This window comes from Argentina anserina, chromosome 5, assembly GCF_933775445.1.
Source record: "Argentina anserina chromosome 5, drPotAnse1.1, whole genome shotgun sequence".
Lineage (NCBI taxonomy): Eukaryota > Viridiplantae > Streptophyta > Magnoliopsida > Rosales > Rosaceae > Argentina > Argentina anserina.
Window position 1 is genome coordinate 14,404,823 of NC_065876.1, and position 16,192 is coordinate 14,421,014.

The following is a 16,192-nucleotide window of genomic DNA, read 5'->3' on the forward strand; positions in this document are numbered from 1 at the left end:
GAAAGTTGAGCAACTATATTTATCAGTGAAGGAAAGTTCATGTACCATTTTTTCAAGAATGGTATACCAACTATTAGTCACTGATAATTTCAGTATACCGACATTGAAAACTAACACTAAAGTACATGACGTTTGAATCCTAATATTATTTCCATATGTCGTTAACTTTTTCGTTAAGTTTGACGTACAAACAAAATTTTTTTTTGACACTAGCAATTAATCAACAAATTTTCCAATAAGAACTAACATTCAACATGCTAAAACATTTTTACCTAACGTTCTCATGTCTATAGTTACTTTAAACTTGGCGGAATCACTACTGCCTCAATAATCTTTAATAATCATTTTCAGAAATAATCTTAATAGAAATACCCTGAGATACTGGGATACTATATATCAGATTTAAAGAAGATACTGGGATACTATGTTCGAAGAGACATAAAATTTTTCCATGAAACCCTTGAAGATGACCAAAAACCTCTTAATATTTTGAGTATCGGTTAGATCCGTCCTAACTGGTATTAGAGCTTGTTTTGCTAAAAAAAAAGCAAAAATCAAGCTTATGCCATAGAGTTGGCTCATTTTAGCCAATAAAAAAGAATCTAAACCAAATAATTATTAGTCATTTTGTACTGAAAAAACTACTGCTAAGTAGCAAGTTTGCTTTCATTCAAAGCATATTCATGAAAGCCAATACTCAATTAAATACATATGTAGAATACTAAATATTTCATACGACGAACATATTCTTCTCCAAAGAGAGATTGGAGTAGCAGATTTTGATCCATCAAGACCAAGCCTGATTGATTTCCTAGATTATCTAGTATCAATGTTTTGGAGTAGTAATCGTAGACATGAGATCGTTAGGTGAAAATGTTTTGACATGTTGAATGCTAGTTCTTATAGGAAAATGTGTAAAAAAAAAAGTTTTGTTTATAAGACAAGTTTAACGTAAAAGCTAACGACATATATATAAATGATGTTAGGATTCAAACTTTATGTACTAAAGTGTTAGTTTTCAAAATTGATACAGTGACTAATAGTTGGCATATTGTTCTTATCATTTTCCCAATTAAGAAAGAAATAGCAGTTTTTTTTTGGGCCGTGCGTCACAAGTCACAATAAACCCAACAAAACCTGCCGTGTCCTCCACACGTCTTCTTTCTCCACTGATTTCCAGCTCTCTCTCTCTACCCACTTCCCCGCTTTTGGGTTTTCCGGCGACGACGGAACTGTATTCTCGTTCTCCAGTTTTAATTGCACAGCTCAATTTGTATTTTTTCGTTTGTACTTCGTGTCAATTCTGTGGTTTCCAATTTCAATTTTCTCCGGCGTCATTTAATTTCCATATGAACAATAGCAAAATGATGGGTTTCTCTTCAATTGACATGGGTTTTGTTTTTTGGACGATTCTCCTAGTTTTTTTTTGTTCTACATTAAGATTTTTGTAGGTGAATTGGGTTTTTATTGTTGGTGTGGTTGTTTTGGTGCAGAATTATATGCATTGGAGATTTGGAGTGTGAATGTTGTGGTTTGGTCTGAAACTCTCTAGGGTTAGTCAGTTAGTGACCCGATTGGGCTTTCGGAATCTAGGTGCTCCTTCATCCGGAAATGTTGAGCTGGTTTTTATAATGGGAAAGAATTGTACTTTTTAGTATTTGTCGAGCAAACATGGTCATAAGCCTATATAAATTCATATAATGCATTAGATTTCCAATTTGTAGATGTATCTTGTCAGACGTTGAACACTGCCTCCACTGAGGTCTTACAAGAAGACATCATACGCTTATTTTCAACTTGTGAGAAACGCATGATGGTTAGACCATTTTATGTATTTGAATCACGTCGTCTGCATCATCGGATTATTGGTTGTGGTGTTGTAGACTTGTATTTGGCATTGGTGGAAACCACAACAAGTTCAATGCCAATGGGTGGAGTTATAGTATAGTGGTTAGAGGTTCAAGCTGATGTACTCAGTTAGATAAGTCTTACGAGTTTCTTTTCTTCTAATCATTGTCTATTTATGGTAACTCATAGAAAATCTTGTTTTGGGAAGAGTGGGTAGGGCAGTCTTTTGTTATCTATCATGTCCTCCCATCTACAGATCTACTCGTATTTTCAGTATCCATTATTTGGTCAATCCTAGTATCCTTCTTTTCACTTTTGTATGAACAATATTTTAAGATTGATGAAGGCTTGAATCTCTTTCCCGTCTAAATTCATTTCCATGTGAAAGTGGCTTATCTTTTTAGATTCCTCATTGGCTTGGTTGATGGTCCCTGTATGGTAAATTGCAACATAACTCTTTGTTTTTAATCAAAATTTTCAATACAATTTTTGTTTCTGGCTTGAGGTTGCCTACAATTTTTCTTCATATTTAGTTTGTGGATGGCAATGAACTAGTTTGTTGTCATAAACACAACATTTACGTATATTACACACACCTATACTAATTGCCTCTAGTATTCTTTCAGTATATTTTAAGTATTCTTTGGTTGCAGGTAAGCTGTGTTGACTGTTGAGCAAAGGATTTAATGGATTTTCTGTTCAAAGGAGTGAATGGAGAGGCTACGGGTTGCCCCTTTGATGAGAATGACATTCTAAGATTTCCATTTTTGAGGAACCTAAACAAACCCACATGCTTTTCTTTTACTTCTGTAAATGTTCCCATTCCTGTATGTTGTCTCTCTATGTCCTTTCTGACTCCATATACTTGAGGAAAGCAACTGCAAAATGTGAAACTAGAAAAGGTGTTCCATAGTTGATGTTGATTTTATCTTCTCAGGTCCATGGAGCCAAAGGTCCAATATTTGAAGATGGTCCTAATTTTGATATCGCCTTTAATCTCTTTCATGGGAAGGATGGTGTTGTCCCACTGTCAGACAGGTATTCTGAGAACAACATTCTGGAAGTGAAACCGGAACCCCAGTTCAATCCCTTAGCTGCCAAAGCTGCCACCATAAGTCTGTCAGCATTTGGACCCGGAGGGCCTTTTAGTTTTGGTTCCTTCTCTGACAAAGGAAAAAGCATAGCTCAAACGCGTCCATAAGAATGAACACCCTGTGCAGGCAGTTTCCTCTTTTCCAGCTTACTGACTTTATTAACTCTAATGAGAACAGAAAAGAATTTGGAAAGGAAAAGACTATTATTGAGCTAGTGTTTTTGCATATACGTCTGCTAGCATGAAACATGTTTTGGATTATGGTTAACTATAACCGACCCTTGGGAAATTTTGGCTTGCTCAGTAAGTTTTGAATGTGTGTTACTTGTTTCATGTTCCTTGCTCGGTGTCTTGAAAGAAAAGATCAAAAAGTTTTTAGATAAACTCTTGACTTGGATTTTTCATTTCCATTTTCCAGTAAGGGAATTCGTCAAAACATGAGGCACTAGGAAATGATTGGTTAAAAACAGGTAACTGCCCAATTGCCAAGTCCTATAGAGCTGTGAGCTCTGTTTTACCACTTGTTGCTACATCACTTCAGCCACCCGCTGGCATGAAGCTCAAATGTCCTCCAGCAGTAGTTGCTGCAAGGGCAGCCCTCGCTCGCACCACCTTTATTAAAAACCTACGGCCTCAGCCCCTACCTGCAAAAATGCTTGTTATTGCAGCCTTGGGTATGGCAGCCAACATTCCATTAGGCATGTGGAAGGAGCACACCACTAAATTTTCCCTCTCATGGTTTGCCGCTGTGCCCTTCATAGCCATGCTTAGGAAATCAGTCCTGATCCCAAAAACAGCCATGGCATTGACAATTGCCGCGTCTATATTAGAACAGGTCATAGGTTCAAGAACTGAGCGGGTTTGGATGAAAGCAGTGACCGAGAGATTGAGGGAGCCAGCACAGACGGCAGTTGAAAGTGCCATTGCTGACTCTAGATCAAGCCCGGTTGATGGAGTAACAGGCGGTCATTGTGGTGCAGAAGAAAAGATGTTCAATTCTCAAGGTGTCCAGGGTGCTAGGCCAACTTCAGCTAATATATGCTTTTAACTTCAGTGCATGAGGCGAAGGTGAATTACAAGGGTGAAGATTATAGAAAAATTGTGTGCAACTCTTATATTCTGTGAATTGTTATTATGTCTTATTATCTGCATCACCGCATGTCTCTGCAAAACAGCATTTTACATTTGGGAAACAAAAACATCCCTCCCTCCCTTTCAGGATACAAGAACTGATTCTGTCCACAAGCCTAAGACGCCTATCGTCACTGAGACAAACTTGTCCTTTCAAATGTCTCTTAAGAACCGAGAGCCTCATTTACGGCATAAAATATGCAGAATACCACAGAAGATTGAAGAAGAAAATAAATTATAACAAGCGTTCTCATCAAGTAATAATGAGCCAACTGTGAGAGGGTAGATTGTGTAAGGAACTCGGGATTAGGCCGAGAGGTTTTGGTTCCCTGGATGTAGCAAGGAAAAACGAAGTAAAAGAGAATTGCAAAGAGAATTTGCACTGGGACGAAAACGCTGTAGTTTCTATCTTCTGAGATATAAACCGGTTCAGTTCTACCATTCAGGTTTTCAATTTTACTCCGTATGATCAATCAAATTTCTGTCAACATTTTCCAGCCCACTGAAGAAAACCCTTAACTGCATGTGCTAATTGCTACCGGAAGAATTGCACACCGTCGTGGTGAGCTTACAGTATAATGCAAAATAGATTCCACAACCGTCGTCGTTTGAAACATGGCAGTGACGGCACGTTGCTGCAAAATTGTACAAGCATTCCAAAATTTAAGTAATCCCAACAAAAACTGAGCTCAACCTCTTCATTACAAACATTCGAACACTGCAGAGACAGGAGCGACACCAGACGCCTTATACACTATCTGATGCAGAAACAGAAGGAAGAGCAGTGTGAAAAAAAAAAGACACTGACCAAAGTAGATTACACAATCTGAAATTCTGAATATGTATTTTAATTAAAAGACCAAGACTTCAAGATTCTGGCAGTTTTGTACATAAAATGATAAAACAAAGAAATCCACAAGTCAGATTCGGAACAGCAACAGTTTATGGAAGAAAATTCAAGCTATGCTAGTTCTACAAAAGGCATTTACCAACAGGAGCAAGTTGCTCCGAGGTTTCTAGCACTATGAAAAGCAACTGCATGACTGAGCTACCTCGAATGAGATCCCCGATAGGCATATTACAAAACTGTCAAGAGCCAGTACTCATGAATCTCTTCAAAAGCATGACTCTGAAGCTCACCCAGCTCCAACATAGCTGATCATGTACCTATTAACAACTAAGAAACAAATAAAAAAAAAGCTAGGAACTGATGTTGGCTTAACAACTTCAATAGCTGACCCTTTGTTTTGAAACTCCATATCTGCCCGGCTGGACTCCACTACTTCCAAAAGCTGGAATATGGTTCGAGGCAGGACAGTCTTTCGCAAAGTGCCCAGGTTGGTGGCATTTATAGCATTCATCAGAATTCCTGGAAACTAGACTCCTATTGGTGTAGCCCCCTCCTGATGACTGTCCTGGAATATGGTTCGAGGCAGGACAGTCTTTTGCAAAGTGCCCAGGTTGGTGGCACTTATAGCATTCACCATTATTACTGGAAACTCGACTACTATTGGTGTAGCTCCCTCCTGATGACTGTCCTGGGCCCTTCATAACATTTGGGCAGTTCAAAGAATTATGGCTAGTACCTCCACATATGTTACAGCTAATATACAAACCCGCAGAGCCAGTTGAAGGAACCCTAGGACTAACATACTGGCTTCCAACGTGTCCCATTTGATTTGCTGGTGCTCCGAACACTCGACTAGCATCGGTGGCATTGGTACTGTAACTAACATTCTGAGCAGGTGTGTGTTGTCTAATTGCGGAGCTCACCACTCCAGTATTCATCATCCCAACACAAGGTATTGCAGTTTCCCCGTTTGTGAATTTGTCCATCAAATCTAAATAAAATCTCGACTTTGAAGAAAAATTCACTTTATCTACTTTGACGACAGTTGATTTCACACGCTGCTCATCACTAAAAGTCTCCACCTTTACTTTCAATTTGAAAATAAACTCAGTAAAAGAGACCATTCGAATGATTTCAGCAACTTTATCATCATCCTGCATTTAATGTTTCAAATGATGCAAGTCTTTTGCAGATATACCCATTATGTCTTCACCAGTCTCCTGAAAAGCTGTTACCCATGCTACGCCAGTACAGTCTTGTATCTGCAAGTTGAGTATGTATCTGTAGTCAACCAGTTCTACAGACCGCTCACATCTATCACACCTCCATGTCCCATCTCCAGCATTAATAACCTTTCTGTTGCATTGCCGGTCCCCTATCTTGAGTGGGCATGCTGCATAGAAGCAGTTATCTCTCTTTATATAACTGACGCTTGCACTGACTGTAATCCAGTCTGGCTTCTCAGAAGTGCCTAGCTGCTCATCTTTAATCTGGGAAATAGTCTTCCGGACATCATTTCTTCCCACACTCGATGTGTCCCTGGAGATAGAGACACATGGAAAATTAATTCCTTCCCTCTTAAACCATGACCTCACCTCATCAGCCTGAGGGTCATTTAGCTCTATAAAGAGCTGACTAGCAGCTGTGGTCCCCACTGCCTTGCCATTGAAGTCACTGACTCTGCCGGCTTTGACAGCTAGCACAGGAAATAACCCAGAATCGCACTTGCTTTGAAGTTCTTGCCCTTCTACATTACACAAATTCCCCCAGAGAGTTACTTCAATGCTGCGACAAGACATATCCTTCAACTGGAGAGTTCTCTTTTGAGTCTCACCATTTTTTGTCCTTATTAAAGCAGCAGGACTGATAAATGATACCACACCTATTATATCCACAATAGTGTTGGCCTCCAAGCCTTCAACATCACTTAATGGCCGAAAATTGAACCGCTGCTGTGGAATTGAGCCATCATCCTCCAAACATTGTTGTATTGTTGAGTTGGTGTCCAACTGAATTTCAAACTCATGATTCAAATGATTATATTTCCTTTGGGCGGGCTTCACATTCCCTTTGGATATAAAATAGACCTTACCAACTACAATCAAACTGTAGAATTCTTCAGCTACAGAATTGAAGCAGCTTGCTCTAATTTCTCCACCCGAATCAGTAAGATCAAAACTAAATACTTTTCCCTCACCACGTGCATTCTTGAAGGACCTCAAATCTGATTTAGCCGTCACTCTAGCCTTGATTGTCCACCTATTACTGTACTGATTCAGAGCACCAATTTGTACTATTCTACCAGGAGCTTCATTTTTGGCAACTGGTCCTCTGTTACTATACAATGCAGGTGGCTGTTGAGGAGTTGGCTGAGGTGGGCGTGCGTAAGAACCTGAAGGGGCCTGCTGATAAGTCGATCGTGGCGGTTGGGCATAAGAAGTTAAGTGTGACGGCTGAGGTTGCTGAGCATAAAAACTCTGACTTGGAGTTGGCACCTGGGATCTAGGGCTGCGTAAACTTGTGTTCTGACCAGCATACATCCCACTTACCGGTGTTGATACAGCAAAATCAGAACCACTCCCAGGTCTAGGGTGATTGGGAACTGCACTCATTGCAGCACATCTCCCCGGTTCAGCACCGTAAGAACCACCAAACGGGTGATCGACTCTAGGAGGTTCAGCACTACCAGAGTAAGCACCGCCATACGCTTGATCCAATCCAGGTTGTTCAGGAGCCGCCTCAGTCACACGAGCACTGCTGTTAAGAGATAGGCTGTTTCCAGGAATTGCCGCTGGGGACTGCGCATTGGACAACTTAACAGGCTGTCGAATGATATCACATTTATCAACTAGCACATCCAGTGAGACTATAATGATGATCCTGCACCCAGCATACGGAATCCACAAATATATTCCAAACAAATAATTAGAATGAAGGGACGTAAACTATAGCCAAGTAGCCAACAAGCTAACAGCACACACAAAGAGATCAAACATAAAAGTGATGGCAATTTACTATTATCTTTAATATAATGTACTCGCTCTCAATTCCATTGTTAAGTTCTTAAATTTTTCGGCAGCGAAAATCACTAGACTTCTGAACACTAAATGAATAAAGTGCCACATAAAAAGCATGGCTTTCAGTATCCATTTCAATCAATTCCATCACTGGAAAGCGAAACGAAACGAAAACCGAAACAGGCATGGAATTTAGAGGGGTTACCGGCGGGACTGGAGGACGGTGCAGGTGAAATTGCTCAGCCTGATAACAGACCCCTTCTGAAGGAGGCCTTGGTGAACCAGGTGGTTGTGCTGAGTGGCCAGCATCCCTTGCTCGGCGTGGGACCCATCGGACATGCTCAGCCTGTACCGCTCCGAGCTGCCGCCGCGCTGCGTGTTGATTAGCCTCAAGTCGATGACTTGCAGGATGGGCTCTTCGACGGCGACCTCCGTCGTGATCTTGAGTATCGCCCCCTCCGTTAGCCTGACGTCCATCGCCGGGAAATCTGGGGAATCGGTTCGCCGGGAATTAGAAGGATTGATTGGCCGGGAAAATGAGAGAGAGAGAGAGAGAGAGAGAGGTCCCTAGAAATTTTGGGGAAAAAGTGAGAGAGCACCAGAGAAGGAAGCAAGTGTGTGTATTTGAGAGGGAAAAAAGTGAGGGGGAGAGAGTGAGCGTGTCTTGCAATTTTCATTTTCCTTTTAGTATTGAAATACCCAACGTGCCCCTCACACAAGCAGGCTCTCATTCGCCTGCTGCCGTGGCAGGCATGCATCTCTCAACGTGTGTATTCCTGCTCAGGAGAGTCTATTGTACGTTCTATCCTCGATAACTGAATAATATCATTACGGAAGAAATTATTAGTTTAGCGACATTATAATATTATTGATAAATAAATAATTTATTTAAATATTAATAAATTATTATTTTACAGAGAATTTTTTGTACAGTGTTTAGTTTCATTACTATACCTATTTTTAACTATGATTCTATATTTATTCACTTTCCAAATATAGTATAATTTCATGCCTAGAAGTAACTTTAAAATGATAAATTTAAATAATTACTTTTCTTAATTTGTATTATGAATTTTATTCACTATTTCTTTTATATATTTTATCAATCATTAATCATTTTAACTATTTTTAAAATTTTAATAAATTACTTTATATATTCAATATGATGTAAAAAGATTTCAAAAAATATTATTATCTTATGCATTTAACAAGGTTCCTAATAATATACACTGGTCCCGAGTTGGGATATGAGAAAATTATTATTTAATCAAAGTTATTAATTTATCGAATATTTATTTATCAAGGTTAGACGGTATATAAATTTGTATTAATTTATTTTAATTAATAAACTTTTTGAAAACTGCAGGTATTCTTTAAAATTAAAGCTTTTTTTTTTTCGTAATAATGATTTTTTAATGCATTTTACTGTTGTGACTAATGGGAGAAGGTGTATCATAAGGTTGCTTTTGGGTGTTAGAATTTCAAATCGCTTACCAATACACATTCCGAGTTTCCGACCGATATGAGTTCTGATTTGAAACAGATTGGATCCGAATACAACTAATTAATCTTATAATCTCAAATTTAACTACATGCTGAAAATTATGTAAATTGATCGGACTGTTATACTCCTAACTATCCTACTTTCCTTCCATCATGAAAAAAAGCGGTATTTGATTGTTAGGGGCGCTTCTACTAACTAAGAATGAAACACACCAATTTCTGACTTCGGGTGAAGATGGAGATCATCTCCATGCCCATCTTTATTTCATAGTGACTCAGAAAAGAAAAAACTATGTATCAGAAAATATAATAATCTGACGGTTCTAAAAAATAAAATAAAAATAACCAAAAATCGAAAGACCTGAAATCCCCAAACATTGGGCCCAAAAAACGCAAACACATCATTAGCTCATTTTCTCCTGCCCAGTTTTCTCTAGGCAAACTCCGATCACCGGATAGATGGTTCCGGTGACGGAGCCTCTCACCAAAAACCCCAAAAATTCAATTTGATTCTCAAAACCCATATAAAAACCTGAATGGATTTCTCTCAAAAAGCCTATGTAGTTCTCCGGTGGTCTCTCGCTCTCCTCTTCCCTATCGCTGCCTTCTCTTCTCTCTCACTCTTGCTCATTTTAGTCACCGTCTTCGTATCCAATTCTTCGGTCCCCGGCCCCATTTCGGTTTCGTCTCACTGCAGGATCGTCTCCAGTAGTAAGCTTCTGGTTTCTTCCCTCATGTCAAATTTGGATTAAGCTCTGTTTCAATTAGGGTTTTCGGCATCGAAATTGCTTGAAATTTATGTCTTGAGGTGTTGGCATGCTACAAGTTAAGTGTTGGATCATCTTGTGAAGTAATATGAGGACAATGTTCTTAGTCTGTTTGCTGACTTTGATTGATTGATTTGTTTTTTATTTTAGTGTAGGTGCTGTGTACTTGTAGGCATTGTTTTCCGAGATCGTTGGCGTAATTTCTGTGATTTTTGCAGGTGTTGATCTTAAGTCGGCCAAGGTTTGTGAGCTGGGATTGTTGAATTACAAAGCCAAGAATGTATTTTATCCTTTAGAAGGGAGAAGGTTTCGGTGTCGTTATGATTACTATTGGGCTTCTGTTTTTAAGGTATTGGCACTTCGCTCTACTCTATGTCTTTTTGTAAGCGTAGCTTTTGTTTCCACTTTTTACTAAGATTGATTGTGCTGTGTCATACTGTGGTTCTTAAGTTTTCATGAAATTGACCAAACATAATGACTTAACTGTTTATATGTTTTGAGTGTCGCATTTGAGAAATACATATTGAATATGTAGCTGTCTTAATCTTTTTCCCAAAGCCGTAGACATCAACATCATCTAGGCTCAGGTTATGTTCACGTGTAATTATGTTTAATTGAAATTAGTAGTTTGTCTCCTTGGAGATATGCAGTTGATATCTTTTTTTAGGAGCGCTGCCATTAGGTTTTCCTTCAGGCTTGAGGAAAGTTTAGTTCATTGTCAACCAAAAGAGATGATTGAAATCCTTTTACATGTATTGGGTATAGTAACTTATATGCTTTGCATACTTTCTGTTCATTCAAATGTTGGTTCATGTTTTCGTGATTGCAGGTGGAATACCAAGACCAGTCTTCTGGTCAAACTCGGGTTGCACTAGCTGAGGCTCCAACTGAGGCTCTTCCTCTAGATTGCAGACCTAATTTTGGTGCTGCATGGTTGACCAAAGACAAATTCAAGGTAGATTTTACTTATAGTTATGATACGATGCCGAAAGCAAGGTTGAAATTAGTGTTGTGGACTGTTAGAATTTAGTATCACATTAAAATCCAGCTTGATGTTGCTGATATCTGTAGTTGATATTTTTTGTTCTACATCCTTGCCCTTAAGTTGTCCATAGACATTTAGACTTTTGCATTTTCTTTTTTATATCTATTCTTAATTTTCTCACCTTTGTTTGGTCAGGTCAATAAGACTTATGACTGCTGGTACACATTTGGTGTTTCTCAAGTAAGCTTATATGAGGATGGTTTCTTCAGTTGCCAAGCTAAAAATCCGTCTACATTTGAAATGATAAGAAGATATTTCTTCCTGTGAGCAAACTAACTTTATCTGTGTTAATTACTTTTTTTTTTTTTTGCTTTCATTCTGAATGTTGTATCATTGCATAGATAGATTTAAAGGGCCAGTTTTGGATTACATCATGAAATCCCACATGAAATCCCATAAACACAAGAAGATAGTTCTTAGATAATTTCTTGTTTTCTAAGTCATTAGCACTGTTACAATTTTTGTGTAAATTTCTAGGGTCAAGAATTTTTTTCAGAACATGACAGTAGTGAATGAACTTGAGGAGATATTAATTAATTATATTATGTTTGAATAGAACATTGAAGAAAATTTAGGTCTGTACTAGGTTAATGTTCTGGGGCATTGTTTTGGAGCAAAATACTTTTGGAGTTATTTGGAGGAATTGGATGAGGCGAATGAATTTAGTAGATTGGTGGAAAATATGAGGAGTTTTGTTAAATGGCTTGGTAATTATGTCAAATATACATCAAAGAATAGTTTTTATTTTTCTTTAAAGAGGGCCAAAGTTGAAGGACTTATTGATGGTTTTAGAGGCATTCAGCTTGGCTTCTGGGTTTAAGATAAACAAATCTGAATGCTTGATCCAGGAATAATCAGTGGAAGAGTTGGCAATAATTTACCTTTCATAGTTCCCACTTGGGACTTCAGTTGTCAAAAAAGTGGTAACTGGAGTAAAGCCAGTTTACTCTCACGTTTTTGGATTTCTAAAGTAGCTAGAAGGATTGAAAGTTTAATGAGAAATGAGGATATTTCTGCGGGAAAGTCTGATGGGAGAAAAAACAGATCATTTTGTCAAGTGGCAATGGGTGGCACAAGCAAAGGATAAAGGGGCATAGAACTGGCACAGCCGCACAGGTGACCAGGAAGAGTGAGGCTTTGCATGGGAAGTAGTTATTGCCAACTGCTAAGAGAGAATCTGTTTGTGTTGCTGTCATTAGGAGCGAGTATGCTTTGCATGTGATTGGATGGGATTCAGACATTGTGATAAAGTGTTTAAGGGTGAAAAGGTTAGGTTTGTAAAAATGTTGGGTCGGGGAAACAACTTTCTATAGTTTCTTCCCTCACGTACCATATTGCCAGTGCATTTTTATATGCAATTATTCTTTTTCCTTATCTTAAAAATTTGGGTCTCAAGAGATCTAACCACTAGTACGGTGGGACTGTTTAATACCGTATTGTCCTTTTTAGAATATTTGAGGCTGGGCCAGGTAGGCGGTTATGGAAGTTGGAGGCCTCTGGAGCTTTTAGATATCAGTGTTACACAACAAAAGTACTGAACAACTCTTCTCTTTCCTCTTTTGGTCCTATTAATGCTGTATGAAAGGTTGAAATACCTGCTAGTGTATGAGTTCAGCTTGGATTTTTCTCATGGATTGAAAGCCTGTAATATGGTACTTATGAGCAGGCTTCCTGATGTCTACACCACAGAAATGTGATGTTGTTTGGCCACATGCTTAATATGTATATTAGCTGTTAAAATTTGAAGCCTTCAATGTTTGTAAAAGACGCCCTTCATATGTTTGTTAGTAAGTGGGACTCCTTGCTTGAGTGTCGTTCTTCTGTGATAACAAGATTGCAAGAAAGGTATGAATCAATTAGCTAAAGTATTAATCATTATTCAGGCATAAAGTGAACCTCAACCCATTTTTTGTTGGTGTATTTCTTTTCCTTTGTTTTTTGGTTGGAGTACAGGGATTTGCTGTATGCTGTTATTTGTTAAACTATCTCATTGATTCTCTGTAGTCAACCTAGTCTAGATTCAATACATAGGTACATGTTAATCTATAATTATGTACTCCCATAAAGTTAGCCATTCTTTTAATTTCTTAGCATACAAGTTTGATTTCACCTATCTGAACTCCTGTTTCACCCAAACCTTTCATAATGTTGCCATCTTTCTACTGTTTTCTCTTGTACACAGTTCCAATATTAGAAAATTTTAGAACCAAGCCGTTATGTTTGGAGCTGCTATAGCATATAATAACACAGATGATGCAGTATAGACGTATAGTTTACGAGCAGGCAGGTGGAGCTTCTTATATGTTCTAGAATGCTCATTAACGGCTTTTTCTAGATCATTGTTGCATGTTCTGTATGGGCATTCTGTAGCTACACATATATTCAACACCATTTAATCTTTGATCTTGTAGTGATATTATCATTCCATACATTTCGCTTAACCATTAAACAGATAAGAGTTGGATTTAAAATGTAATATGATTTATGATGACTATGTTGGTCATTTTGTAAATAAGTACCATGTATTGAGAATTAGTGGTGAGAGCTGGAAGTTTATCTTTTACAAATGTGGCTTTTGACAAGTTACTAAGCCTTTGCACCCTTCCGCTCTGCCTTTCTACATCTGGCATGAGAATTTAGTTAAAGAGGCAAATTTCTTGTTCTAGCACTGACTCAGTTTTAAATTTATGTCTGTTTTATGGATTTGGGATCTTTTATGCATCTTTACTTAGTGATATATGTATTTTGGGTGTCTTGTTTGTCAGGTCAACAAAGATCTTACGCTCCTGGTTGTTAAGCCAGGAACCGGCCGTGTTTTGGAGGTGGGATACCATACTTGGAGTTGTTACTGGTTTTTCAAGCGCTTTGATCTCAATAACCTTCATTAGACTCATGCAGATCTTGAAATCCCAATTGCCTGATATCTCTGCTAGAAGATTGTTTAAACAGTCAATCTCTGCTGTTCTCTTCAGTCGCACTTGTTTTCTCGTCGCATACATCTCTTTTATGGGTTGGTTGGCCATTGAGTATGGGAAAAGACTTGGCCTGCCTGAGATTTTCACTCTTCTTAAGGACTGAGGCAGGCAGCACTCTTATCTGACAAGTGCTAATTCCGTTTTTGTCCCCCTTTGGATCCTCGATTCTGAAAATTCGGAGCTGCTACACGTACATGTTTCATTCATCCCCGTGATATACAGTTGAGTAGGTAAATCGTAAATGTACTTCAAGTTGTTGAGTAGAATATGTTTTGCTCTATAGAAAGTGTATATGTAAATTACCTGGGATGGAACAACAGTTGCAGTTATCTCATGTCAACAAAAAGATCCCCAACATTAACCACATCATCTCCCCAGGTTTCTCTCTTGTCCCTTTCTGCTGGGTCAGGTACAGATTGGGTCTAATTTAATAGCAGTAATAATGATAATACTGCAGTCATGATTTATGTCTTCACATGTATATTTTCTAATGTTTAGGTTTTTAGGACTTTATAAAGTAACCAGTATAGTTCACTTTACCGGTTGGCAGTATCCATTTTCTTTTGTAATGGAATGAAAGTTACATTGGCCTCACTATGTAAATTGGCAAGGATACCACACACTGTATCGAACTCCGACCACCCTTTTGCTTTCTCGATTAACTATTGTGTATTTAACCAATATTTAATTATTTATTTCGAATTCTACCATTGCGCCTGTGAATTATTCGAAGACATTGCATTGAAGCACTCTAACAGTCTAATTCATCAACTAGGTGGGAACTTCATTCCTTCCAAGCTTTGCAAACATTGGGTTGGGTTGTGGGTCACAGTCTCTAAAATAGAAAAATCGAACCGAACCGAACCAAATTTAAAATTTGGGTTGGGTTATGGGTTTTGTCCAAAACCGAACCGAATGGACCCGTGGCCACGCCTAGTCAATAGTATCAGAACCAAGGTTCAAAATCTTCCCGATATTTCTTATATATCCTCTGATATTTTCCTTTAAAAAATATATATATATATATATATATATATATATCTTAGGGTTAAATATCTTATTTTCTTCCCGTATCTGCAATATTTCTCCGATAACATAAAATATCTTTGATATGTCTCCGATATTTATGATATATCTGATATATCTTCGATATTTTAGAGAAATATCCCAAAACGTTTATTTAAATTTTTTTATCTCAACTTGAGGATGTCTCGGACTCTCGGAGAGGAGTTTTTGATTAATTAACTACCTCGAGCCTCGAGAGATATTAAAAAGAAGACTAGAAGAGTAGTCTCTCAATCGGCTAATTTTTAATTTTTTATAAAAGAAATCTGGATGGGGAGTGAAGGTTCAAGTCTTAACTCTTAAGAGTCAAGACATATCAGTGATAAATACTCTCATTGACCTCGATGATGAAAATAGCAACCCTCCCCCACACGTCATAGAAAAGACAACTGATTTTGAAATTGATATAAATAAGGTATTATATGATGAAGTTGGAGACCTAGAAATGATTATGATAATGCTATTTGTGGGGCGGCGTAGCAACTCTAGATAACTCAGATGATGGTGGTGGTGGTGGTGGTAATGGTAGTTGTGGAAGTCGAAAAGGTGGTAGAGATACAAGATTTGAATATGGACAATCTTATGTAGGTGGAGGATTTGAGCAGTTTACTTGTGAAAGTAATTTTGATCATGCTACCCAAGATGAGGATCATAGATCTAAAGTAGGTTGTCATGGTGCTCAACAACAGAATAGGTAGGTGCGGGAGGAGGACAACATGAGTCATTGATGATCAAAACATTTCATCTGATATTACTTCAGTTGACTTAAGTTTTGATTCTATATTGATAGAACACATGATATAGTAGGACGTCAAACGAATAACATAAAATCAAACTATCAATCTAGTTATCCTATTTACGATTATGATCAGTTTGGAGAAGTATATAATCAATCATC

The 16,192-nt window shown here is 38.1% G+C and overlaps 4 protein-coding genes across 4 annotated transcripts; 3 read left to right on the forward strand and 1 right to left on the reverse strand.

The window, feature by feature from the left end:
• The first annotated feature begins 1,193 nt into the window (after positions 1-1,193).
• Positions 1,194-3,363, forward strand: LOC126793243 (uncharacterized). Its single transcript, XM_050519706.1, has 2 exons — positions 1,194-2,675; positions 2,786-3,363. The coding sequence occupies exons 1-2, from the start codon at positions 2,535-2,537 to the stop codon at positions 3,047-3,049; spliced, it is 405 nt and encodes a 134-aa protein (XP_050375663.1). The 5' UTR covers positions 1,194-2,534; the 3' UTR covers positions 3,050-3,363.
• On the forward strand, positions 3,363-4,084 carry LOC126793247 (uncharacterized; the record flags this gene model as incomplete). Its single annotated transcript, XM_050519708.1, has 1 exon — positions 3,363-4,084. A coding segment is annotated over one exon (627 nt), but the record flags the coding sequence as incomplete, so codon positions are not given.
• Positions 4,085-4,730: 646 nt separating this feature from the next.
• On the reverse strand, positions 4,731-8,496 carry LOC126793204 (replication protein A 70 kDa DNA-binding subunit E-like). Its single transcript, XM_050519660.1, is given in 3 exon segments — positions 4,731-4,830; positions 5,125-7,802; positions 8,145-8,496. Coding segments are annotated over 2 exon segments (2,775 nt in total). The 5' UTR covers positions 8,417-8,496; the 3' UTR covers positions 4,731-4,830; positions 5,125-5,299.
• Positions 8,497-9,845: 1,349 nt separating this feature from the next.
• Positions 9,846-14,873, forward strand: LOC126793232 (uncharacterized). The gene is made up of 5 exons (XM_050519695.1): positions 9,846-10,153; positions 10,428-10,558; positions 11,039-11,164; positions 11,390-11,517; positions 14,020-14,873. The coding sequence occupies exons 1-5, from the start codon at positions 9,979-9,981 to the stop codon at positions 14,330-14,332; spliced, it is 873 nt and encodes a 290-aa protein (XP_050375652.1). The 5' UTR covers positions 9,846-9,978; the 3' UTR covers positions 14,333-14,873.
• Positions 14,874-16,192: the final 1,319 nt, after the last annotated feature.

Excerpts from the sequence above, each read along its gene's own strand:
- LOC126793243 (XM_050519706.1), top strand. The coding sequence starts at position 2,535 with ATGGATTTTCTGTTCAAAGGAGTGAATGGAGAGGCTACGGGTTGCCCC. Across the intron at positions 2,676-2,785 it reads CTGTAAATGTTCCCATTCCT|GTCCATGGAGCCAAAGGTCC; the intron begins GTATGTTGTCTC and ends TTATCTTCTCAG.
- LOC126793232 (XM_050519695.1), top strand. The coding sequence starts at position 9,979 with ATGGATTTCTCTCAAAAAGCCTATGTAGTTCTCCGGTGGTCTCTCGCT. Across the intron at positions 10,559-11,038 it reads ATTGGGCTTCTGTTTTTAAG|GTGGAATACCAAGACCAGTC; the intron begins GTATTGGCACTT and ends TCGTGATTGCAG. Across the intron at positions 11,518-14,019 it reads ATAAGAAGATATTTCTTCCT|GTCAACAAAGATCTTACGCT; the intron begins GTGAGCAAACTA and ends CTTGTTTGTCAG.